The sequence below is a fragment of the Kickxella alabastrina genome (assembly GCF_025024165.1).
Source record: "Kickxella alabastrina strain RSA 675 chromosome Unknown BX661scaffold_14, whole genome shotgun sequence".
Lineage (NCBI taxonomy): Eukaryota > Fungi > Kickxellomycota > Kickxellomycetes > Kickxellales > Kickxellaceae > Kickxella > Kickxella alabastrina.
Genome location: NW_026251485.1, coordinates 482,541 through 507,442, shown reverse-complemented (window position 1 = coordinate 507,442; position 24,902 = coordinate 482,541). Strand labels below are relative to the sequence as shown.

General features: G+C 48.9%; 10 protein-coding genes across 10 annotated transcripts; 3 read left to right on the top strand and 7 right to left on the bottom strand.

The window, feature by feature from the left end:
* Nucleotides 1-3: 3 nt before the first annotated feature.
* BX661DRAFT_184035 (uncharacterized protein) lies at nt 4-884 on the bottom strand (the record flags this gene model as incomplete). The annotated part of the gene is made up of 2 exons (XM_051536382.1): nt 702-884; nt 4-494 (listed from the first exon to the last, which is right to left on the bottom strand). Coding segments are annotated over exons 1-2 (263 nt in total), but the record flags the coding sequence as incomplete, so codon positions are not given.
* A 756-nt stretch (nt 885-1,640) lies between these two features.
* On the top strand, nt 1,641-2,195 carry BX661DRAFT_199025 (uncharacterized protein; the record flags this gene model as incomplete). Its single annotated transcript, XM_051538288.1, has 1 exon — nt 1,641-2,195. The coding sequence occupies one exon, from the start codon at nt 1,641-1,643 to the stop codon at nt 2,193-2,195; it is 555 nt and encodes a 184-aa protein (XP_051391096.1).
* A 404-nt stretch (nt 2,196-2,599) lies between these two features.
* On the bottom strand, nt 2,600-5,962 carry BX661DRAFT_210240 (putative DNA topoisomerase; the record flags this gene model as incomplete). Its single annotated transcript, XM_051538715.1, has 4 exons — nt 5,686-5,962; nt 5,090-5,425; nt 3,964-4,698; nt 2,600-3,907 (listed from the first exon to the last, which is right to left on the bottom strand). The coding sequence occupies exons 1-4, from the start codon at nt 5,689-5,691 to the stop codon at nt 2,600-2,602; spliced, it is 2,385 nt and encodes a 794-aa protein (XP_051391095.1). The 5' UTR covers nt 5,692-5,962.
* Nucleotides 5,963-12,934: 6,972 nt separating this feature from the next.
* Nucleotides 12,935-14,583, bottom strand: BX661DRAFT_210239 (major facilitator superfamily domain-containing protein; the record flags this gene model as incomplete). Its single annotated transcript, XM_051538714.1, has 4 exons — nt 12,935-13,450; nt 13,471-13,609; nt 13,719-14,247; nt 14,292-14,583. 4 exons carry the CDS (start codon nt 14,581-14,583, stop codon nt 12,935-12,937), a joined length of 1,476 nt encoding a protein of 491 aa, XP_051391094.1.
* Nucleotides 14,584-15,575: 992 nt separating this feature from the next.
* BX661DRAFT_143898 (mitogen-activated protein kinase) lies at nt 15,576-17,370 on the bottom strand (the record flags this gene model as incomplete). The annotated part of the gene is made up of 3 exons (XM_051533023.1): nt 15,576-16,439; nt 16,697-16,823; nt 17,279-17,370. The coding sequence occupies 3 exons, from the start codon at nt 17,368-17,370 to the stop codon at nt 15,576-15,578; spliced, it is 1,083 nt and encodes a 360-aa protein (XP_051391093.1).
* An 880-nt stretch (nt 17,371-18,250) lies between these two features.
* On the bottom strand, nt 18,251-20,115 carry BX661DRAFT_184024 (WD40-repeat-containing domain protein). Its single transcript, XM_051536381.1, is given in 5 exon segments — nt 18,251-19,245; nt 19,263-19,517; nt 19,549-19,679; nt 19,700-19,866; nt 19,887-20,115. The coding sequence occupies 5 exon segments, from the start codon at nt 19,926-19,928 to the stop codon at nt 18,371-18,373; spliced, it is 1,470 nt and encodes a 489-aa protein (XP_051391092.1). The 5' UTR covers nt 19,929-20,115; the 3' UTR covers nt 18,251-18,370.
* Nucleotides 20,116-20,259: 144 nt separating this feature from the next.
* On the top strand, nt 20,260-20,952 carry BX661DRAFT_184023 (ribosomal protein L23-domain-containing protein). Its single transcript, XM_051536380.1, has one exon. The coding sequence runs from the start codon at nt 20,368-20,370 to the stop codon at nt 20,830-20,832; it is 465 nt and encodes a 154-aa protein (XP_051391091.1). The 5' UTR covers nt 20,260-20,367; the 3' UTR covers nt 20,833-20,952.
* An 851-nt stretch (nt 20,953-21,803) lies between these two features.
* On the top strand, nt 21,804-22,279 carry BX661DRAFT_171690 (uncharacterized protein; the record flags this gene model as incomplete). The annotated part of the gene is made up of 2 exons (XM_051533726.1): nt 21,804-21,967; nt 22,090-22,279. The coding sequence occupies 2 exons, from the start codon at nt 21,804-21,806 to the stop codon at nt 22,277-22,279; spliced, it is 354 nt and encodes a 117-aa protein (XP_051391090.1).
* Nucleotides 22,280-22,356: 77 nt separating this feature from the next.
* Nucleotides 22,357-22,891, bottom strand: BX661DRAFT_33642 (dynein light chain LC6, flagellar outer arm-like protein). Its single transcript, XM_051539088.1, has one exon. It carries the CDS (start codon nt 22,764-22,766, stop codon nt 22,497-22,499), a length of 270 nt encoding a protein of 89 aa, XP_051391089.1. The 5' UTR covers nt 22,767-22,891; the 3' UTR covers nt 22,357-22,496.
* Nucleotides 22,892-23,170: 279 nt separating this feature from the next.
* BX661DRAFT_225135 (uncharacterized protein) lies at nt 23,171-24,662 on the bottom strand (the record flags this gene model as incomplete). Its single annotated transcript, XM_051538933.1, has 2 exons — nt 24,224-24,662; nt 23,171-24,185 (listed from the first exon to the last, which is right to left on the bottom strand). Exons 1-2 carry the CDS (start codon nt 24,496-24,498, stop codon nt 23,171-23,173), a joined length of 1,290 nt encoding a protein of 429 aa, XP_051391088.1. The 5' UTR covers nt 24,499-24,662.
* Nucleotides 24,663-24,902: the final 240 nt, after the last annotated feature.

Below are 24,902 nucleotides of genomic sequence, written 5' to 3'. Positions count from 1 at the left end.
GGTGCATTTTTTTGATCCAACTTGATTTAATCACACTGATTCAGCACATTTCTTGCAAGGTCTTTTCACCTGCAAGAAATATGTGCGCTCGCAATAAAGTTACAAATGGTGTGTGTGACTTCATCCATGTGTATGTGTATGTATGTAAAGATAAAAGCCAACATCTATATAGCGATAATAAAGCAGTTAAATAAAAAAGAGAGAGTGAAGACGATGTTTGGTAAACTATACACGGTGGGAACTAAAAAAAGTCAAACTAACTGGATCCAGCCGAAGCCAGCGATATAATCTTATGGTCCGTTCCATTAGCCTTATTCTTCGCATAGTTGTCCCGTTCAACGGCCTGGATAGTGCGCACACGTGCAATCTCTTTAAAGTGGTGGAGGCACTCAAGTAATCCTCCTTGGCGTTGACACAGTCCGAGCGCGTCTTCTGAGTGCTGCTAAAATAGCACTGCTGGAAGTCCTCCCAGAATGGGAAGCAGCGGTTAGTTCCTACACTTTAATTAACGTTTTTTTGTTGAAAAAATAAAGAGGGATTCCAGGACTTTAGTGTTGTTTGTTATGTGATTGCCTGGCTGAGCGCAATGGTTTTCTGAAATGCAGCGATACCCGACAGTTGCTCCTTTTATTTGGCCTTTCCTCATCCCCATCCACATCCGACTGAATTCGAAATAAAAAAGCCTCACAGATCTTACTCACCCCTGTAGCCTACTCCGGACGCCATGCTTTGAATAAATGAAGGAGAATTAAAAATGTGAGTGGTGGTAGTGATTATAAATAAAAAAGAAAGACAAAAGTTGAATTAACCCATGAATAAAAAAATATGAAATGCAAGGCGACAGTAATTTCAGGCTGGCAGGCAGATGAGAAACTCGCCTTGATTGGGAGATAACGCGGCTGTGATGGAAACCTTTCATAAACCTCGTGCAATAAGTAAACAGGAGCGATAATTTCCGTGGAAAGCAAAATATTTTAATTGGTTGCCTAAAGATTAGGATCAGCGGAGATGTTGAGCTTGATTATTAATCCTTGAGACATTCTGTTTAGGCTGTGATGCAAAGATAGTTATCGCTAGGGTCTTGAATATGCGCTTGATTCTTTTTTAACTCTGCACAGGTCAGTGCGCGCTCAGTCGCGACGATGGCAGTGTACCAGCCCTTGCTAACAGCAAGTTTAAATTCGGCCTTGGTGAGCTTGTACTTGCCCTTCACCGCCTTCATCAATTCAGATTTTGTTTATTGAAACATCCGATATATCAGTTTTTTTATTGAAAAAGCACGCTAAATTCTCAACTTTTTTCCCCTGCCCATAAAGTTGGAATAAAAGTTGGGAAACCATGAGAAAAAACCGACTCCCATCACAACTGTGAATATTTCTTTGCAGCTGTCAGTGTGATCGCAGTGAAAAGCCACTTGATTAATCAATTTTCTGATCATGCTTGACATTCGAGGGCGTTTTATTCGAGTCAAAAACCAAGTGCAGATAATAAAAAAATAAAAAGAACCATTTTCGTTTGTGCAATTGGAATTTAGTTTGCTAATTATTATTTTTTTGCATTCCTTTTTTCTTCATTTGTTATCAAAAATAAAACCCCTTGAGCTTTATATTCTTTTTCCTTTTTAAAATTTAATCCTAAAAATGCTATCTTCACGGTTCATTCGCACATCGGGCAGTCGCCTTGCTCAGGCCAGGTCTTTCCACCAACAGAGCACAGTATCTGAGGGATTTTTGGGCAAACTCTTTGGCAGCAAAAAAGCCGACACACCCCAAACCACCGATGCTCAGTCCCCAGCTGTCGGCGACATAATCCAGGACTCCAACGCACAGCAGCACAAACTGGGAGGCAACAAAAACAACGCATCATACGAGCCAATCCAGCCAAAGTTCCCCAAGCGCGAGTACTCGGCGGCACGCCTGGAATGCCGCATCAAACAAGTGCTCAAGTCCTGCGAGGTGCCCCTGGATACCGCCGATTGGAAATCCACACAGTTGGTCGAAAAGGACGTCAAGTTCAAGGTTCTTTCGGGCGTCATGAAGTATGTGAAGCTGCAGGTGACGAATCGTGCGCTCAATAATGTGCGGACCGTGGGTGATCTGCTCGAGGAGCTATCGCTAAAGCCTGTGTCCAAAGATGCTGGCCATCCAGTGGCTCAGTTCTACGCGGAAAGAGCGAGGAGCTTCCGCCCAACATGAAGTTTGAGCCCTTCACCAAGACCTCTCGCAAGCTTCACGTTCATCAGTAAATCATGCAGATCCGCAGAGAGGCTTTTGGGGTGGATGGTGTGAGCAGAGTAAGTGGTCCGGAGCTTGCTGGTGGGGGCAATGTGTAGAGCTCTTTAAAACGATGCATGTTATCCACCCAGCAAGCGCGGATATTTGGATACATACATGGGTAAAATAATATATTTATATAGAGCTTATCGTAGTTATCAAGACAAGTGGTGGTTGTGAATGAAACATGTGTAAAGAAAAAAGGAGGAAAAATGATAAAAAGTAACCTAAAAGATTGAAGATAATATAATTGTTTGTGTCAAAAGAATAAGGGATGGACGCCCGACATTGGGCGTCCAACGACTCGCCGCCAGGCCTGGCCAGACTCAGAATGACCATGTGCTGTCGACATCAAGCGCCCAGGTGAACTTCTCACGCAAGGCCTTGTTGAAGATCTTCTCCAGGGGCACGTTGTATTTCTTGCACCAGGTCACAGATATGCGCGGGTCGATGTAGTTTATCTTGGACGTCGACAGAGCAGTGGTCTTGTTCTCGTCCTTCTCAATCTTGTCCACCTCGATGTTGGCAATGCGCTCAGTGAGCTTGCTGATCTTCTCGAGGATCTTGTCCGTATGCGTGTTCTTGCTCACCGGCAGCTCTGGTGTGTACGTGCCATTCTTGATGCTCTTCTCACGCTCGTTAATCTCGGCGATCTGGGCGGCAAGCTTAGACTCCGGAATGGCCGCCTCGCCAGCCTCTTTGAGCTTCTCATTGTCGCGCTCAAACTTCTTGCGCGCCTTATCACAGTCAGTCTCGCAAGTCACTAACAGGAAGCTCTTGATCCACTTGGCTGTGAGTCCGGGCTCGCTCTTGGCGATCTCGGGGTGCTTCTTTTTGAGATCAGGCGCAACCTCAAGAAGGTAGCTCTTCAGCAGCTTGCGCTGGTAGCGCACGGCCAGCAGCTTATCCTCGATCTTGGTCATCTGGCCCTGGAATCCCTTGGACACTGTACGCTGGTGGTTGCAGAGAACGGCGACCTCGCGGTTGGCGCGATTGTACGCCAGGATCTTCTCGGCCTCGGTACCGTTGGCCGGCGTGTTGGCCAGCTGATTCTGGAACACAAACGATGCGTTAAACGTACGGAACACCTTGGCGGTCAAGCCAGGCATCAGTGTCTGCAGGTGCTTGTTCAGCGTGGTCGGGGTGAGGCGGTCAAACAGCATGTCATTTTTCGTCTTGGGCGCCTTCTGGAACAGGCGCAGGTTCTTCCACACTTGCTTGTCGACCTCAGTCGTGCGCTCGTAGCGGATCGAGTCCTTACCTAAAAAGTCAAAGTTGACAATATTAGGCGCCTCTAGCGTCACGTGCTCGCAGCGCAGGGAGCAGCAGCCTACGGTGTCGGCCTCATCATCGCTCTTCTCGTTACCCGCACGGAGCGCAAACCGATCAATGAGGTACAGGGCGGTGGCACGCTGGCGCTCGGCCATGATGTCGCTCCTAAGGTCCTTAGTGTACTGGCTGCGAATCCCGTCGATGCAGCGCACGAGATTGCGGGCCTTGTCAAACTTCTTCATGTCGCTCTGGCCCTTAAGCGAGCTGCCGGCGGCGAGGAAGACGTACTTTGTGTTTCCGTTGATGTTCTCCTTCCACATGGCCAGCCATGTCACGGTGGTGTCATGAATAACGTTACCCCACTTGTGCCTGGTGGCGGATCGGGGATCTTGGCATTCTCGCCAATGTTGATGGTAACCTGCTCCGGAAGAACGCGCTTCTTGAGCATGCCCGTCTTGGGGTGCGCGCCGCGGCCGCGGAACAGCGCTGGGGGCTCGATCCTAAAGTTCCCTACCTTCTCGCGCCGGCCATCTAGCATGCAGAAGCCGTACTTCTCATCAATCAGCATCTTCTCCTTCTTCGAGGTCTCCTTCTCATCCTTGGTCATCGCCTTGCGCTTCGCTGATTGGCCATCTAGGTGCGCGCGGATACTGGAAAAGTCGCAGCTCTTAAACTCCTTAATGGGGTGCTTGGCGTGGTGCTTGTCGCAGAGCTCCTTAAAGTCGGAGAAAAAGTTATCCTGGAATACCTTATTGTTGCCGTGGTCGGTGCCCACGAGGGCAGCAAAGAACGTCGCCACCTCTTCAACCTCGGAGTGCATTTTGAACGGCTTGCCCTTGTAGGAGAGCGGGATTCTGTGCGGCTCGTATTCAGGCGGGAACAGAACACCAAAATGCTCTAGGCTTTTCCACTTTGGTCCATCGTTATCTTTGTTTTCGAGCCACCATTTAAACTCTTCGTTGTCGCTGTCCTCGCTGCCATCCTGTGAAGGGGCTGTCACCGATGACTCGGCCTTGATTGAGGGTTTGCGGCTGGCGATCTTGCTGGCCAGGGGAGCACCGCTGCCACGGCGACTGGCAGCATTTGCAGCTGGTGTCGCAGTGTCCTTTTTGATGCGAGGCTTTTTGTCGATGGCAGCGGTAGCAGACGCGGCCTACTCACAAAGGGAGGCAGGACAAAAAATAACAAAAAAGCAAGTTGTGATGGTTGTTTAGTGTCGGGAACAGCTGTTTCAGAAATAATCTCATAATGCAAAAAAAAGCAAAAAGGAAAATTCAACAGACAATACAAAACAACAACACGGCTGGCAAAATAGTATCCTGGTAAAGCATTCTAAGCCGGCGTGTTCCTGAGCTCATTTTGCTGAGCGCAGTAAGCATGCGTTTTACAGACAAGACAACAAACAAGGGACTAAAAATAAAGGGAAAACAGGCCTACAACACGTAAGCAGCGAATTTAAGGCAAGTTGAACGGGGTGCATACACATACACAAACACACAAATTACTAACTATTATTTTTTTGCCATGTAATAAGTAAAGCTTACCTTTAGAGTTGGCGCCATCTTGGCTTTTTTGGCGTCCTTCGGGGATACTATCTCCCTCTTAGCGCGCTTGACTGCAGTGGTGGTTGCAGTGCTGCCGTTTGTCGTCTTTTTGGGCGCCTTCACCTTGTTCGACAGGGGTTGATCAGACTCGCTGTCGCTGCTGTCGTTTGCTCGCTTCGCCCGCGGGTCGACGCTGAGCTTTGATAGCGGCATGGAGTCGCTGTCGCTGCCACTATCGTCGTCACCCCGGCGCAAGCTGCTCTTGCCGTTTGTGGCGGACCTGTTGTTTGTTATCCTTGCTGACAGAGGAACTCCGTCGTCAGAATCCGAAGAGCTCTAGAGGTGAAAGAAAAAGAAAGAAAAGAAAACAAAAAAGAATTGTCGAATGGAAGGTAGAATTTTAGCCAAAGTATTAAGAAGCGCAGGAAAATAGACAACCTGCATTAATCTATATGCTATGTGATAGGTGGGAAAATAACCACGGCAGAAAAGGACGCACCGCACCGATCACCATTATCGTCCGCGCTGGTGCTGACTGCTAACTGCTGACTGCTAACTGCTGACTGCTGCTGAAGGACCCTCTCGTCACCACTCACCCTCATCGCATTAAGTTTATCTCCAGGACCAGGGACTCCTGTCGCTGCTTGGCGTTGGCAGAGCCTGGGCGCATGTACGTTAAAGTACCAGCAGCGACTGGGATATACTATGATAAAAAAAGTGTTTTATAAACAACAAAAAAAGCACTTACCATTTTCTAGACAAAAAAAGAGATAAAGAGGTGTGAGGGTAAATAATAATAATAATAATAATAATAATAAAAGTAGTGGTGCGCGAAACTTTGTAAAAAAGACAGGGAACAGAAAAAAAGACGAGGGAGGGGGGAAAGAAAAAATCGAATGAACCGCAGGCTTGCCCCTTTCACTTTAGCTTCCAGTTGTCAAATACTTGGAAAATTTTACAGAAAAAATGTAAGATTTCCCTCCTCCCCACGCTTGATTTGTACTGCGTGACGCAAAGAGCAAGAGAAAAAACCTTTTTTAAAGGGAGGGAAGGGGGGAATTGGCACCGAGTCGACTCCGCACAGAAAGGGGAAGGGAGAAAAAAATTCAGCGCCACTCAGATTCGATGAAATTTAAATGCTATTCAGCTCGATACAACAAAAAACGGAAGAGATGGAGGATGAAGATACAAAAAACGTCATCAAGGAAAATCCAGCGCGGCTTGTTGCTCTCGATGCTTGCATGAAAAATTCCTTGGCAGCGAGTCAAAAAGGTTATATGCGTGTTGCGTACGCCGCCCAGTCCACTCCACTCCATTCCACACTCTTCCTAACTGCTCATTTTACATATTTTCTTCTTTCCAACGGTTAATAAAAATATTTTTTCAATATTTAAACTCCAAAAACATACCTCCAACACACCTCAAAGACAGACAGAGACAGAGACCACTTTCATTTTAGATTTTTTTGCCATATTCAAGCCTACAGAGTTACGCATAGTTATACCGACATCCGACTCTTCTTGCTCCTACAGAAATAAGCGCTTCTCATACCACGCACCCAAGTTTTTACATACATAAAGCACGCATATTTTCCACTGAAATATGAGACTCGACGAGGTTAACTGGGCCAAGCACCTGCCCTACGACAGAGGAACTGAGGACGAGGACTTTGAGCATGACTTGCTGGCGCAGTTTAAACTCTATGCCTTGAGCAACGACTTTTCGGCGATGACAGCGCTGCTGTCGCAGTTTGAAAGGTACACAGCACAGCCACACTTTACTTGGCATAGGCGACTGAATTTGAACCTTTTGCAAATTCCGACATAAATGTCCAGCCTCTGAATAGAAGGGGAAAAAGCAATAGTAAAAGCGTATATTTGCTTCACACGATATATGTGGCACGACGCCATCTGCATATTGGCACCAAACTAACTGGCTACTGCTTGTTTTGGATTGTCTATTGTATTGCCTCCTGCGGCGCCCTCCTTTGTTGTAAATTTTGCCTGCACATCTTGTTCCTTGTAGCAACTACAGCGCCATTTCGCTGCCTAAGCGCATCCACATATACCGCATATTGTACGAGCTGATTACACGCAGCCGCTTGACATCGCTCAGTTTGGGACATGCTGCGCGGCGCTCGCACGCATGTTGAGGTACGTATACGTATCGCACATCTGCATATTTCGACACGCTGGTTACTTCTGTTATTGTCTCGAAGACAGGATGAATCGGTTGAAACTCGAAATGCAATGATGTGGAATACCTCGTTTTGGACACAGCCGGCTGTTGTTTTTTGCTATGTACTTCTTGCAGACGCGCACCACAAAGCGAATTTTGCGTCTTGGGGTCCTGAAATGCACTTTGAAGTAAACACACTAACATTCTGGATTTTAATATTTGTGCTATGTAGAAAAGAGACTAAGCTCAGCGTTGACGACCTTACCTTCGCCTGGCGGAAGCTCTACGATCTGACAAAGAGCCTGGCATTCCCCAAGCTATGGCAGGACAACTTGGTTCAGCAGCGTTCCAAGCTCAAAAGCATTGTAGAGGTAATATGCGTGGCCAGCCGGTTTTTCCCGCCGGCATCGGCCAACGAGGTCTTCGAGGAGCTGCTGCCGCAGATCCAATTCAATTCAATGGACTGGCAGCTGCCGATTGTGCAGATGCTCAATCTGTTTGTCCCCACAGCGCGCTTCCTAAAAGCGCCCAAAACCGACGACAACGAGGGTCCCCAGAAATGGCTGCCGACGATTTTCTCGCTGTGGTCGTTCAACCTGCGCAACTCCGGGTACGACGCGTACTTTATGAACCTAGTGACCACCCTGTCAATCGAGCACACGGGCCACTTTAGGTTCACTAAAGAGCAGATCCGGTTCACATTTGCAGCGGACTGCATTTCTTTAACCTTCCTGTTGCCCGCGGCACGGCGCCACTGCCGCGCAGCTCGGGCATTCCCCTGGCGGACTCGTCCCAGTTTTATCGTCTCCCGCAGAACGGGTCTCTGCCGCTGAGTGAGGAGCGGGCGCACACATTTGCCCGGTTCATCGTGTACACTATATACGACGAAGATGCCGGCGGCACCCTAGAGCTGTTTGAGCAGCTCGTACAGATGATTGAGCCGTTCTACCATCCATCGAACAACGGCAGCTGGAGTGGCATTTTGTCGCGCTTCCTGCGGCACCTGGGCAAGGAGCTTCTGCAGCGTGTGAAAGCAGAGAATGCTGACGATTGCACGACTCCCAAAAACATGCGGCTCACCCGCCGTATGCGGCGCCGGTTTGTTGTCTCTGCCCGCACCCTGGCCATGCTGCTGCTGTTCTCCAAGGGCGAAGACTCGGTCAGTATGAGCCACTCGACGCTCAAGCACTTGGCCGAGATAGAGCCTGACTTGATCTTTGGCCCACTCTTGGACACACTGTACACTGCCATCGACTCGGTCACTGAGACGCATCGCATGATCTCAGCAATGCGCGCGCTGGCCAAATTGAGCTCGACCCTGTCAAATTTCGAGCTGTACCCGGAAGGCGCGCAGCACGTGGCACCACTTCTTGTTCTCACGCTCCCTGGAATCGACGTGAACGACCAGACGAAGACGTTGTTTGCGCTGAAGTTTGTCTGCAACCTTTGTCTGAACGGCGTGGTATTCAGGGAGCTGCCAGCCCTGGGTGATATGCCAACATCTCTGGGCAGGGACTTTGACACCGCCACGAACGAGGATCTCGAGGTAGACACTGTGCCAGAACCAGACATGGAGCGCGTCGAATGGATGATCAGGGCGAGCACGGCGCAGTTCGAGGCGTGGATCGACCAGTACCTGAGACGAATCTTTGTGTTGGTTGATAACATGTCGAGCAGCCTGGACAGCGGTGACCCGTTTTCCTCATCCTCATCGTCGGACTTTGGTGTGCACTCGATGATTTCGTACACAACGGAACTGGTGCTGCTGCAGTGCAGCGAGCAGTACTACCCAATGATCACCCGGCTGATCACAAACTTTGCCACCAGCATCAGCGGCCTGTCGGCGGTAGATGGAATGTGCCATGTTATAAAGGCGTACACGAAAGCGCTTCCCGAGCAGGCGCTCTCTAGCCTTGTGCCGATCTGCTGCGAGCGGATTGCCGAGGAGATCAGCAACGGGGTCGGCGCGATGGCGTCCATGAGCAAGCGCACGCAGTCGCATTCGGAGACCACACTGGTATGGTACGTGTCGATCCTATCCACGCTGACTGACTGCCATGGCGGTGTTCAGCTGGTAAAGTACAAGGACATGATCCGTACGACAATCTCTCTTTTGCTCGAAAAATGCCTGTCACGCCACATCTACACCATTGCCTGCAAGACCCTGAACAACATGATGTGCAGCCTGACACGCGTGTACCCGGATTTCTGGCGAAGCGTGTCGTTTGAGCAATGGAAGAATCCGGAGTTCCAGGAGAACCACTTCCGTTACTGGGGCCAGCACGCACTAATTGACGACGAAAAGTTTGCGCTAGAATGGCATGTGCCGAGCCAGCCGGAAATTTCGTGTGCGATAGAACTCATGCATGAAATTATTGTCCCGCACGTCAAGGCGCTCAATGAGCTGCTAGATCAACGGAGCAAGTCACCTGGAAGCAGTGCAGACAATGTGCGCATGAACCGACTGCTGATGGTTCTGATCTACGGGGTACGCTCATTGGGTTTGCTGGTTATGCCGCCTGGCACTCAGATCCCAGCAAGCGAGCTCGGCAGCGCAATCATAGAGGGCGACGAATGCAGCAACATGCCCCGAGGTACCTGCTTGACAGACAGGTGGCGGCAGGCTACATCTTTGCCGAGGGCACGCCAGAGTACTTTGAAATCGTCGAGTTGCGCGAGGCCATCAGCAGAGTGACTGCACGGACACTTGAGTTCATGGCAAAGAGCAGCGAGGACGACGTAGAGAACATCAAGGTATTGCTTTTCCTGGCCCACAGCTGCATGTGCCACTTTGGCGTGGACCGCATCACGCACTCACAGGTCCGTCGTGGGTGGAACTTTGGCCTCGACAACTTCTCAATCAACAATGACGCCTGCGCCATGCCGCGTGTCTTTGCTGTGCGGCGGATAATGTTTGAGCAGTCGGGCCGGATGCTGCACAACACGCGCTTTAGCCAAGCGTCGCCACTGGCCAACGAGATTGCTGGGCTGCTGGCGCATTTCTGCCTCTCGCAGTACACCGAGGTGCGCGCCCACGCGGTGTCTGTTCTGGACAACGTCATGTCGATTCTGCCGGCACTCAAGTACCCGCTCATTCCGCGCTTTCTCGCAGAGCTTAGCGCGAGCGAGTCCAGCGATCCCGAGCGCATGTCTGGGGCGCTGCGTATTTTGGACACACTACCGTTGCGCAAGGCATGCCTTCGTGACTGGCGCTTTTTCCCTGATTTGGTTCTGGCGCTATGCCGCGCGCAGCACGAGGACAAGCCGCAGGTCAAAAAGCTTGTGAGGAGCACAGCTGTTTCGCAGGTCGTGCATGTGTCCTCTCCGCAGCCGCCGCATGAGCTGTCCGAGTCGATTAGAGAGCTTGTGCTTTCACTGGGCGGGCCCGACCCCGACGAGGCCGCCGTGCTTCGGCTGAAGCAGGAGGGCCAGCAAAACTACTTGCTGGCCAGCACCGAGAATGCACAGCTGGTCGACTCGCTGGTCGACATCTTGCGCAATGCCGGCACCACATGGCGGTTTGCTGCGATTGCTGGCTACTACCTCGAACGGCTCACCAGCGTCAACACGGCACCCGCCCCGCGTGTCTTTGCCACTATGGCCGATAACCTGACCTCAGACATTGTGCTTTTCCGCGACAGCGCGGCGTTGAGCCTCGCGCAGCTTCTGAGCCGCATCAGGCACCGCAGCAAGGCTGAATCGGCATTCCGCACGGTCGAGGCGCCCACGCCCGGCCCAGCGTACACCGATATGTGCGAGCGTGCACTGGCCGGGGATGAGGCTGCCCTGCAGGCGCCGTTCCTTGACAGCCCGTCGGCGGGCTGGTTTGCGTGGCCGAAGAAGGTCAAGCTTTACTCACCTCCGCCTCCAGGCGCGCCTGCTGCTTTTGAGAATATCGACAGTGAGTCACAGGATGCGTACGACGCTGTTCGCACCATCATGTTTAGCAAGGGCAAGTGGGACCGCATTACACACTGTTTTCGGTTGAGAGCTCGCGTGATCCCGACCATGATCCGTTTGGTTCTTCGCGCGCCTCACTCTACACCCAGCTGTTCTCGCTCTTTGGCCTGCCGCTGCTCGAGCACGCATGGCCCACCATTGAGCAGCTTGCGCAGGATATTGAGCGCACCGGCGCCCAACGTGCTGCGGCCGAGATTATTGCCGGAATTATCCGTGGGTCCAAGCACTGGGGCCGTGATGCCCTGGCGCGTATGTGGGAGCTATTGAATCCGATTTTTGAACTGGTTCTCTCCCGCCTTCGCCCCAATACCCTGCGCCTCTGGCATATTTGCTTGCAGTTTGCCTTTGCGCGCCGCGACCCTCGGCGCTTCCTGCCGCTGATCAAATATTTGCTCTACTCGAACGCATTTGATCCGCACGCAGATGCGCCCTTCCTCGAGGCCACCAAGCTGGAGCTCATATGCATTATGCTGAGCTGCTGGGATTGGCGCGTTGCTTCGGCCGTTGTCTCGAGCCGCCCACGCTTCATGGAAGGCCTGGCGCACCCATACAAGCAGGTGCGCGACGTTGTTGGCGTTGTCATGTACACGCTGTTTTCGTCCGAGTTTAGCGTCTCGTACAACAACGTGCAAACTGCGCTGGAAGATTTGGCGCGGTACGGGTCGACTGGCCGAGACTTTTCGCACTGGAGCGGGACGGACCGCACGCAGAGGCTTATTCAGGATATGGTGACGCAGATCAACGAGTGGAAGCCCGACCATATTCCGTCGAACGAGGGCACATCCAACTATAGCCGCGGCAGCAAGACGCTGCTGACCTTCTTTTTTTCCGGATTTGGATTCAGCTCTCGCCGCCTGGCTATCGGTCACATCTCGTCCATCATGCCACTCTTCTCGCTGCTTCAGGAGCAACACGACGACGAGGACGTAGCACGCTTGGCGACTGGCGTTATGCAGTTTTTCTCGCAGATCCTGTACAGTGCGCAGGTATCTGAGGGTGTTGCCAGCAAGATTCTGAGCCTGCTGGACGATTCGTCGACAATGTGGCATGTGGTCACCAACACCCTGCCGCTCTTGTGCACCCTGACTTTCTCCAACCGGTTCACGCTGCCGCACGATGTGCGCATGCACATTGTTGATACTGCAGCAACATTCCTTGAGCACGACCAGATCGAGGTGCGCCACTCGGCGTCGACATCCATGGCCAGCTTGATCAAGTGTGCTAGCAGCCAGGTGATAACCGACATCAACTCCAAGTTTTCTGCCAAGCTGACCATGCGTCTTCCGCGCGTGCGTCATGGAAAGCCGCCGAAAAATCCTGCGACGTACGCCAAGCTTGTGCTCACGCGGCACGCTGGCGTCCTCGGCTTGTCTTGCCTTGTACTAGCGTTCCCCTATAACATTCCCGACTGGATGCCCGAGGTGCTTATTTTGCTGGCCAATTGCATCGACGACCCGAATCCCATCCAGAGCACCGTGCAGCGCACTTTTGCCGAGTTTAGGCGCACGCATATGGATACTTGGCACAAGGATCGCAAGCGGTTTTCGTTCGCCCAGCTGGAGATTTTGACTGACATGCTCGTGTCGCCGTGCTACTACGCTTGATCTGCAGCAGGACATGAAGATGTGTAAGCTTTTATTTCAGCGTTAATTTCAATTTCAATATTTAAGAAAGTATACTCAAGATAAAGATATGTAAATAAAAGCTTTAATCCTCATCGCGCTCGTTGCTCAGCTCCTCGAGCGTCTTGCCCTTGGTCTCAGGTACAAACCAGGTAAACAAGAGTCCGACGAGCATGAACAGCGCAAATATCTTGATTAGCTGCGGTATAAACGTGTTCTTGCCGCCTCTATCCTTAAGCTGGAAAAAGCCCAGTTGTGCGATAACCGCGCCAATTTTACCACACGCCGCGCTAATCCCATGGCATGTCGACCGGAACCGTGTGGGGAATGTCTCTGACGGGATGATAAATGTAGTGGTGTTAGGCCCAAAGTTCTGGAAAAACTGCGCCAGCGTGAACAGAACCACAAACCCAGCAATCGACCTGTCAAGGATCTGATGGTAAGCAAAGCCAAGGATGCAAAAGAGAATAATGAGAGCAACGAACCCAATAATCTGAATTGTGCGACGGCCGAGGCGGTCGATCGTGAATACTGCAGCCCAGTATCCAGGGATAGTGCCTAGCAGCGTGAGTATTATGTTGCCTGCAGTCGTCTTTAGTAGCTGGTGGTATGGCGTGCCACCGCCAGAAAACCGATGGCCTGGAGGATGATTGACGAGTTGAGGTTGATGCCGTAGAACGCCACATCCAGCGCAAACCAAGTGACTGATGTGCCCATGAGGACCTTGAAGTTTTTCCATTTTTTAAGTGATGGTAAAACTCTTTCCATGAGGGTTTCTGTGATTTGCTCTCAGCTACAGTCGCAGCTCCCGAGTGCAATGGCTCCAAGGTATTGTCTGTCTGCATGTTGTTGTCGTTCTTGTTGCCAACAGTGGATTTGATATCGCGTGTGGCCTGGCGATGTCCTGTTCGACATCAAGGGTGTAACGCGGGGTCTCAGGAATAGTGAGACGAAAGTAGAGCGCGACGAGTCCAGGAACCGCGCCCAGACCCATGGTAATACGCCAGACATAGTCTAGCATTAGCTGGTCGCTATCAATGGCACCTTTGAACGCGGCCAGAACAATGATAGCAACAATCGCTGCAGCAATAATGCCAAATCCCTGCATTGCAAACACAGTGGCAATCATGGCACCGCGGTTCTTGTTCGTGGCAAATTCGGACGTGATAATGGCACTGACAGGGTAGTCGCCGCCGATTCCAATGCCGAGGATAAAGCGCCAAATAAACAAAATCCAATATACAGAAAGCCCGCGAGCTGTGGTCCCGGCAAAGGAACCGCCTATAGTGCACACAATTATGATTATAAGCTCGACTCCATACATGCACTTGCGGCCCAGCCGATCGGCGAGGTAACCAAAAGCAAATTGACCGATGATGCAACCCACTGGGTTGACCCCTTGATCCACATGTCGATCTTGGTTGGCGTCGCGTTCTTGGCACTCCCTTCGGCATCTGCGTAGTAGACATAGCCCATGATCAGGGAGCAGAGATTGATTGCGAAGATGTCGTAGCTATCGGTGAAGAAACCGACGCCTGCTACCAGGCAGGTCTTGACGTGGAACCAGCCAAACTTGGCGTTGTCGTAGTCAGAAAGCGCCTGGCGATAAATTGCAAGAGTGCTGTTGCCAGCTGCTTGTTTGGCATATTTGTCGGCATCATTGCTTGAGCCGACATAGTTCCCAATGATGTCTTGTTTTTGCAGCGGGACTTGCAACGAGGGTTCAAAGGACATTTTAAAAATACTCAATTGTAACAATATTAATTTGAGAACAATTAATTTTGAGTCAACATGTAAATGCGCCAGAAGTGCGCTTGTTTATATATTATGCGCAACACAAGGCACGTATGCCTTGTCTGTAAATGCGCCATTATTTTCCAACTCGGATCCCAAAGGAAAGTACGAGATAAAAATGCAACTAAAATTTTTATTTCAATCATTATTCCTGGCAACATTGCACGCAGTTGAACAATGAATACCCAAAGTAAAGAATTGCAAAAGCAAGAAATAAAAATGGCTAGCGCAAAAGCACAACAGCAGCTGCCACAGATAGGCATGACATTAAATTTTGAACAAAAGAGCAATTTACCATGATAAAACAAATTGGTTAACAAAATGGCTGTGCCAGGTGCGCAGGGTAATTGATATGATAGGCTGAAAGCGATGTCTCTTTCTAGCATTTGTCAAGACAGACAGCGTACCCTGTTGGGCATTATAAGCGATGCAAGGCAATAGAATTCTCAAATAGAAAATATTGTCATTTCTCACAGGTGCATTCCATTGACATAAAAAATAAGAACATTTACATTTTTTTCAGCTCTTCCTGAGCTCATATGACCGGGGAATAAGGATTGTGCAAAACACGGTATTGTCTTTTATTTTGAAACCGATTGTAAGTGTCTAACAATATCTGCTCACATGTGGTCATTCGAGTGGTCAAAACTGAACTCTTTGATGTAAAGCTTTAGCATATATCATCAATAACATATACAATTAAAAATATAGAGCCGTATTAATCAACATACCTTTTTCTGGATAATCATGATTTAAAATATATTTCAAAATCTTTAATAAATTTAATCAGAACCAATAATTTTTTGTTGTTTATATCATTTTCTATACACACATAGGCACAAATTAAGTTTTTCAAGGGAAAAAACGAAATGTATATAAAGAGAATATAGAAGCAAAAGAAAGATCGAGGCATGCATTTTAACAAGAAAAATTTAATCTTCCTCCTCCTGAGAAGCAGAGTCCTGGTTGGAGTAGATCTCCTGCCACAGCAAATCCTTGAGCTGCTCAACAGACAGTCTCTCTCTGTAGTTATCAAAGTCAAAGAAGTTTGTAGGCAGGGGAGCGCAGTTGGGCTCATCGGCCTCATCATGGTACTGGGCCAAATACGGGTGAGCCAGGGCCTCCTCAACAGTAATACGCCTTCTCGGGCTAAAGTTCAGCATCTTGTCCATCAGATCAATGGCCAACGGGCTAGCATACGGGAAATGCTTGCTCAGGTTAACCTTGGCCTTGAGCGGCAGGCTGCGGATATAGTCGCGAGCACGCGGGCTCTTGATGTCCAGGTAGTCGCTTGAGATCGGGGTACCGAGAATATCGAAAATAAGCTTGAGTTGATGGTGGTAGTCGCGTCCGGGGAACAGGGGCATTTTTGACAGCATTTCGGCCATGATACAGCCGACGGACCAGATATCAATAGCCTTGGTATATTCCTTGAACGAAAGCATGATTTCGGGCGCGCGGTACCATCTGGTGGCAACGTATTCGGTCAGGAACGACTCGTTGTTCTCCGTGTCCTTATTTGCGCCGCGAGCGAGTCCAAAGTCGCACACCTTGAGGTCACAGTTAGCGTTCAGAAGAATGTTGGCTGGCTTCAGATCACGATGCAGCACGTCGCATGAATGGATGTACTTTAATGCGCGGAGAATTTGGTACAGGAAGTACTGAACGTGCTCTTCCGTCAAGTTCTGCGTCTTGATAATACGGTGAAGGTCGATGTCCAACAGCTCCTGGACGATGTAAACGTTCGAAAAGTCGTTGCGGGGCTTGAGGTTGACTACATCGTACAGTGTGATGATCTATTGTATTGTTTTTTGTGTGTGTTGACAATCAATTTTGCAGAAAGGTGAGGGTTTTTTGGTTAGTGACTGGAGCGTGTTTTTGCGAAAGAACTACTTTACTTTTGGCAATTAATGAGTGGAAATTGTCAAACATTATCACATGCTCACGGCCATATGCCAAAGACACTCACACAAAATTGACATTGTGGAAAGATTCGAGTCGCAACTGACACAAAAAAGAAAAAAGAAGTAATGTACAAACATGATAAACTTACGTTCTCGTGGTTAAAGTGCTTGAGCAGCTTAATTTCGCGCAGCGTGCGCTGGCACAGCATGGGGCTGTCGAAGGGACCAATGCGCTTGATAGCAACATCGACGCCGCTGGGAATATGCTTGGCGGAGCTACAAATAGAAACAAACCAAAAAGGGAAAATAATGAGCTTTTTTAGCAGATAAAGGAAAACAAGGATAGGCTGGCGTGGCATGGCGCGGGGATAATTGAAAAAGCACAATGCAGTTTTTTGTGATCGACATTTGCTGTTTGTAAAAGTAAAGGTTAGGGACGGAGATATAGCCGAAGCTGAGGCTGGATTCAAAGTCGTAGCGCAACAAGGAAAGTGGCAGAAAGCCATTTTTCTATTATCAATACCAATTTCATCACATTCTCCACACAAATAGCCAAACAAAAAAGAGAAAGTAGGCCAGACCGTTTTGGTTGCCCCGAAATGAGGGAGGGGATGGGGAAGAAGCAGTGGGATCAGGAGCAAAACAATGGAAAAAGCCTGTTCCTAATTGTTGTTTGTTCCTGGGTTATTACAAGCTCGGCAGGAACAAATAAAAAGAAAAGTAATACATACCAAACAGTTCCGTAGGCGCCCTGGCCAATGACATTAAGGACCTGGTATTCAGGGCCGGGGTTAAAGTTCTTCAGCAGGTTCTGGATAGCCATGGCCTGGGCGTTAGCCTGCTGCTGATGCTGTGCTTGCTGCTGAGCCTGCTGCTGCGCCTGAGCCTGCTGCTTCTGTTGCTGTGCCTGTGCCTGTTGCTTCTGCTGTTGCTGGTGATGCTGCTGCTGGTATTCCATCTTTTCTTTTTTTTGATTAAATGGGAATAACAGAGGATCTAGCGTCAACGTGTATATAAAAAAGTATGCAGAGGTAAGAGTAAAAAATTAGGCTTATATTGAAATGTGTCAAGATGAGAAAGGTTTCGAAAATAAAATTTTTATTGTTTGTTTGCTTTTAAAGAAGAGGATAGAGATGTATATAAATAAAAAATACTAAACAATTTTAGAGAGAACAAACGTCAAAAGGAAAAAGACGTCCCAGCGTAGATTTGTCGTTAAAGCTGTTTGTTATTTTTATTGTCGTTGGTGGCAATAGGGAAATGGTTTCTGGCGGGAACAAGCACCAACTGGGCGGCTTGAAAAGAAGCAGGCAAATATTACAAAAAAACATACCAGGTGCAAAGGAAAGAGTGAGAAAATAAGGGATTATCGCATTATTTAACGCAGAAAAAAATGCGTGCCTTCCGTGTCCTCATAGTCCGTCTTTGCAGGCATTTGAGAAAGGGATGCTTGTGCCTTGTCGATCGCCACACCTTCTTTGTAGCAGAGAAAGCCATAGAATGCAACGAGAGAACGGGTTCCTTGGCGCAACCCGAAAAAATAATAACAAAAAGTTGGCGGGTTGGAGAATCATCTGGGAAATGGAACTGCATGGTTTCAACGTGTCTTTCAATTTCACTGGGCACAGATTGCAGCATGATATTTCTTGGTTGAATTGTGCACAGCTACAAGCCAGCACCAAAAAACATCAAATGACGAAAGAGTCGACAGGCAATATGTTTAAAATCAGATCAGATAAACTGGAAAGAAAGAAAGAAAGTTAACTAGGACAGCGGCAGGGTCTTTAATTTTTTTGCATTGCCACTTCCTCCCCCATTTACACTCACAGGGCAGTGGCAGTGGCGGAAGCCAAGTCGCCGTCGTCCTCGGGCAAGTAGGCAGCTCTGGAATGGCTGACTTCGCAGGCCGACATAAGCATATCCATCGAGCCCAGCAGCATGGTAAGGTCCTGCTGCACGCGCAGCTCGACACGCACCTTGGACCGCAGGCGCATGAGGAGATCGGCAATACGCGCAGACTGGTGCAGCAGCTGGCCGTAGATGTCCAGAAGTACCTCGGCGACCCTGACGAGTAGCTGCGTGTAGCGCGGGTTGTCGATGAACTTGATAACAAAGCGCAGAATAGGATCCAGCGACAGCTCATCGCGGCCCGATAGCGCGGTGCCCAGGCCGTCGCGGTGCACCAGTTCCTGCAACAGCGACACAACAGTCAGACCCGTGCGGTTGTTGGCTAGGACAGCGTCGAGCGCACGAGCGTACTCGAACTTGCGCAGGAATTTGTCATAGTCAGCCAGGCTGCGATGGCGCTTGTGTTCGATGCGCAGATCATCGTCGGCGCCCTTGTTGGAGGCACCACGCATGAAGTAGGCACGGGAGGCGTAGTACGGGCGGGCCTTCTCCACCTGAACAGATGCCTGCTCCTTGGCAGACACGGTGCGGCGACGCAGTGAGAACACGCCTGAGGCCATACCGACGGCCAACAGCGTGTTGTCGGGAGACAGGGCCACGCTGAGCACTGGTGCCGGGTAGTTGGCGCTGTACGTCATCTTGAATGTCTGCACGTCGTACACCTTGACGTGATGGTCCAGGGAGCCTGCCAGCAGCCGTCCGCCGCTGTTGTCCAGGCACAGCGACGTCACAGTCTTCTCGTGATTACCCATGCTGACCAGCGGTCGCCCGCCCATCGTGATGTCAACAGCTGCACGCTCGGCCCACCGGCAACGGCCAGCACGCCGGATCCTGCCAGCGCCACCACGGCTTCCACCGGATCCTCAATATCGATCTGGACGGCGCACCGATTCGCGCGTACGTCCCAGATCCGCACCGTGTGGTCGTACGACCCGGTGGCCACCAGATTGGGGTTTTCGGCAAACACACATCCACTGCGCACATAGTCGGTATGGTCCTCAAATGTCGCCACGGCTGTCTGGCTGGCAATATCCCAAATACGCACCGTAGCATCGTCTGATCCTGAGAAACGTGTGTCCGGTTCGGCAGGAACCGGTCACATGTACCGGATCCGTATGGCCCTTGAATGTCCGCAGGATCGCGCGGCTGTTGACATCAAATACCTGCACCAGGTTGGAATCGTCACCAGCTACCAGCAGCTTGCCGTCGGAGCGGAACGATCCGCTGTGCGCGGGCTGTTGAACCGCGTGATTGACTTTTTCAGCTGCCCCGTGCGTCCGCTGTACATCTGAAGCCGCGTCGACGCAGTCACCACCAGATCGTGCGGCTTGATCGGGCTAAACTCAAGCGATGTCACCATGCCGTACTCCTTGATCAGTACCGGCGACTGGAACTTTTTCCAGTACCCGGCCTCGGAAGAGTCCGCTTCACGTTGCGTGCTGCCCGTGCTACTCCCAGCGGTTTAAAGTCCATTGTTTGTGACTGTGGTTGTGTGTTTCAAAAAAAGAGAGAAATATATCGCACCTTGTAGCAGAACGCAAATTGAGTCAAATGCAATTGAAAGAAATAAAACAAAAGTGCAGTGAGAAATTGAAAAGGGAGCAACCAAAAAAAAATTGGGCGCTTCATGAGAGAAGCAGAAAAAAACCTACACATAAATCGATCAACGCGGATCAAATCGGTAATTTTATTTGTGAGCCCAAAAAATCGAAAGCGATGGCAGAGGAGCGGCATTCGCTTTGACAGATAAAGCGAGGGAAAAATCAAAATCAAAAACAAAAAACATTGAATTGTTCTTCTCGCCCGCAAACCCTTTTTGTTCATTCATTTTCAATTCACATTTTTCTTTTACTATCCAGATTCGACGACGGCCGATTCAGACACACACACTACTATTACTACATTTGTAAATATGGCGCAGCGCTTCGGAAGCTTTAAAGTTTACTTTCCCAATATCATATTCAAGATAATTCCCGATGCGCGCCTAAGCAAAAACCAGGCGGCCTTCCGCGTCCCTCTGAACGTCAACAAACTAGATATCAAGGACTACCTGTCTCACATGTATAATGTGACTATCACTGATGTGCGTACAACCGTGTTTCCTGGAAAGGTATCGACCAACCGATTCACTGGCCAGAAGGAGCGCTCGTCGCGCGTCAAAAAGGCCATTGTGACAACCAAGGAGACCTTTGAGTACCCGCAGGAGGCCGACATTGACAAGGACTTTGGTGGACTCGAGATCAAGTATGAGGAGAAGCGGAGGGCTAACAAGCTCAAGGGATGGCGCATTCGCCCGACGATGGAGATGATGTCGCTCAGGCAAAAGATTCTCGAGAACCGCAAGGCTGCGGAGAAGGAAGCTGAGAAGCAAAAGTGATTGTGTACTCTTCAAAATCTTATTAAAAAAGTTTACGGTGTTTGGCGAACCAACTCTATATTTATTATATTACGCGGCTTTGCAAGCCAACTCGACCAAATGAAATATACTATAACAAATCCCCAACCATTGAGAAACCTTGGATATTGTGTTAACGCATTACCTTTAACTAAATGTAAAGGTAAGTGCGTTAACAGTCTATTAACACCTTTCGCCTGAGGTATGAATTAAGTGCAATAATTTGGCAGAGACTCAGCAGCAGCAGCCAGGCACAAAGCCAAGGAGGCATCATCTGCTACAGCTATTCATCTAAGCAGGCAGCGCACGGTTGATTTATCCACATATCATGGCGGTTATAACCGCAGTTGTTTATCACAGAACAGGTATTTGTCAAAGAAGCAAGTGGATCTATGGATACATTTTCTCTGGGCGAAGTGTGAAGTTATTGTCCAGCACATCAAATTGCAGTTGCTTGCCTGTCAGGCGTCTATTTTTTGTACTCGCATTTTTGTAACTATGTATGCTTTATATTCCAAAATATTATTTGACAAACCTGACTTCTGAAAAAGGATTGTTAGCTACCAACAGCTGCCTTTATATAATGTTGCCACATTAATGCATGCAAAAATAATGTTTGGTTTAATTAATGCAAATCAATTATAATAGCAGTGGTCTAAAATTACAAGGCAGGTAATCTAATGTTTTTCTAACTGGCTTTTACTATTATGTAGTTCATTATTTTGTTGTGCGTTGTTAAATTTACACGCCACAAGTACTCAAACATCCAAAATTTTGCCAAATATTTACACGTGATACTAACCCCAAAAGCTCATCACATTGTTAAAAACAGTGAATCGACGCGCAATTTTCTGCTTGCTTATGCTGCTAATGGTATCTGTCCACATTCATTCCACTGCTCCACCACCCTTTTTTTACATTATACCACCACTTAACCATATTCAAAGCGATTGATGCCGACTACGAAATTCTGTTTGGACTGCAACAATATCTTGTACCCGCGCGAGCACAGGGATGGAAGAATCAGAACTTTGCATTTCGCCTGCCGCAACTGCGATTACCAGGAAGAAGCGGACAACAACTGCGTCTATCGTCACGAAGTCACTCATATCCCGAGGTATGTATAAATGCTAGTTTAATAAAAAACACTTTTATTTTTATGTTTAGCGAACATATTGGCACATCCTGTACATTTAATCATAATAACGCGTGTTTGTTTTATTTATTTCAACCGTGTAGCGAACAGACTATGGTGATCACGGATCTATGCTCAGATCCTACGCTGCCTCGGACAGAAACAGTACCTTGCCCAAAGTGCGCCGGCCAAAATGCCGTTTACTTCCAGTCTCAGTCCCGCCATCCTGACACACGGATGACCCTGTACTATGTCTGTGCCAACCAGCAATGCCAGCACCGCTGGCAGTCCTGAAGCTTGCGGCTTTATTCTACCCGATATCTTGGGCTTGTCTATATTGTTTTATTTTTACTCAATAGCAAGCACTCTCAAATCAAAAGGCGCAAAAGGAAAATAAATTTACCAGTAGAACCCCGCAGAACAACAAAAAACAAACAAACAAAAGTTTTATTATTGATTTTAAAAAAGCGTCATAAAAAAGGTGTCCTTCGATTTTTTCCATGAGAACAGTTTAACCAGACTTGAACAGCAAGACAGCCAAGTGTCCATAGTAGAAGTAGATGAAGTATCCGGTTTCGTGGGTCACGTACGAGCCAAAGTTGCGACCGACAACAACATGCCAGGTAGGGCCAAACTTCTTGTCGCACTCGCGCTTGATGCTTGCCGCAATATCCTTCTCTGCTACGGACTCGGTGAACGCCTGCTTGGCAATTTCAGAGACCTCAAGCTGCATGGCCTCGTTCATGTCGACGCTCTTGATAACGATTTTGGCATCCTCCATGGTTGATTATTAGATAAAATGTGACTAAGAAATGTGTTGAGATGGTACGAAAGAAATGAAAGAAAAAGAAAAACTGCAAATTTGAGAAAGCGAAAAGTGGAAGCGAGAAAATCACAAAGCATTGGAAACATGTTCCTCTTCTTTCCCCCTTTCTTATTTTTCTCGTCATCACAAACCAAAAAAGCGCGCAAAACAGGATCGGCATAAATAATTTCAGCTCAGTTCAGCTCAGCTCATCTCACCAAGGCCATTAATAATACTTGTATTAATCGTTAAAAATAAACAATTGAAGAGCATGTCATTCATGTACAAATAAAACAAAAAACTATTTGGAGAACAAAAATAAATAAAACTTGTGGAATCAAGCTGACGACGATGAGTCCGATCTTCGTCCTTAGCATCGTTCACTGCCTCATCATCTGCTTGGTCTTTGTCTCCATCTGCTTGGACATTGTCATCAGCTTTGAACTTGTCATCATTGGCTTTGCCACTATCATCGGCCTTGTCACCATCGCCGCCGCTGCTCTCGCCGCCGCCACCACTACCCTCACCGCTACTGTTCTTGGAGATACTGATGGTTCCGGGTATTTTTTCTCTGCCCGCCTCGAAAGATGCGATACAACCGTGCCAATAACTGGGAGGTTCTCACCACCAATAATCATGAGATTCAAAACTTTGGTCGGGAGGCTTCGGTCGGTGCGCGAGTACTCCGCATGCAGCTTGACAACCTTTGTGGTCAGCATGTCCTTGCTATGCTCGTAGTATGGCTGCGCAACCTGTGGAAGAATAGATGGAATGGTATCGTTAGCTACAACCTTGATGTGATCTTGCACTGATTCCAACATTTTGTACGACCGCTCAGAAATCTCCGATCCGTATACATGCGCGGTGTCGTGAACCGTTTGATTCACGCCGCTGATAATTGCCTTGCTACTCTCCAATTGGTTGTAGAAAAGCCTTCCCAGGCGCCGTGGTAACTTGCGCACAATGATCGTGACCTTCGCTATTGTCGAGTCGACATTGCCGGTTGAGGGGCTGTCTGGCGGCTGCCTCTCCTCTTGTTCTTGCTCCGCCTTGGCACCGCCCTGGTCCTCACATTTTCCCATGTTCTTTTTGTTTGCAGATGTGGTCGGCTGCTCGTCGCCAGCAGTTGCAGCCGCAGCCGCGGCAGCAAAAGAACCAGTGCCGCTTGGTGGCAAAACATAATCAATCACATAATCGACGCGGTCGAGAGTTGAGTTGGCCACGGCAAACGTGCGGGCAACAATTGGGAACTTTGACTCAGCACTTTTGGCTGTATTCTGCACACTCTCAATGACCTCAGGCGTGGACTTTGTGACAATTGGGAACTTGGCTTCGACGACCTCCAGCGAGCGAATGGCTAAATGGTCCAGGATTGCCAGGGGCTTCTCGACGGGTCTGAGCAGTGGACGGGTTTTTCCAGCAAAGCTGCCGACTTTTCGGCAAAGCTGATGATCGATCTGGTGAGCTGATTACTGTCGGCAATCTGATAAACGCCGCTCACAGCGTCGTTAACTATCGGGATATTGTAAAGATGCGTGAAGAATGACATGTTTGACGGATCTGGCGCTTCTCCCTCGGATTCAGCCTTGGGAGACTCGCTACGAGTTTCGTCTTGGGTGGCTGGGTCGATGGCGCCGAACTGGTTGTCATCTGCGTATTTCTGTTTGCGGCCTTTGACAGACGGCTGTGTAATCTCCTGCATTAGCATTGACACGACGGTAAAAAAACCAAAAAAAAAGTACGAGTAGAGAGAATAGAGCGATTTTTAATAATGAAGAGTTAGGCAGGAAAAAGAAGAAAAACGACAAAAAAGGTGAACGAGCACACTAAATAGCCTTCGAATCGTCGGAATGGGGGGCGCACTGAATAAAGTAAAGAAAAAAGATGGTAATCAAGGCGTGAAACTGTTTGTGTGGAAAAGTGATCGATTTATATGCGCAGCGGGGTTGATGACGAAATCATAGCAAAAATAATGAAGTGCAGCTCTTTAATCACATCAGACCTTCAACTAATAGGGGCTGCAGGTGCGCGTGAAATGTGCGCCTGGCCATCGGGATGTCATCCCGAAATTTTCCGCCTGAATGGCATTGATAGCTGCTGCCCTTGTCACGC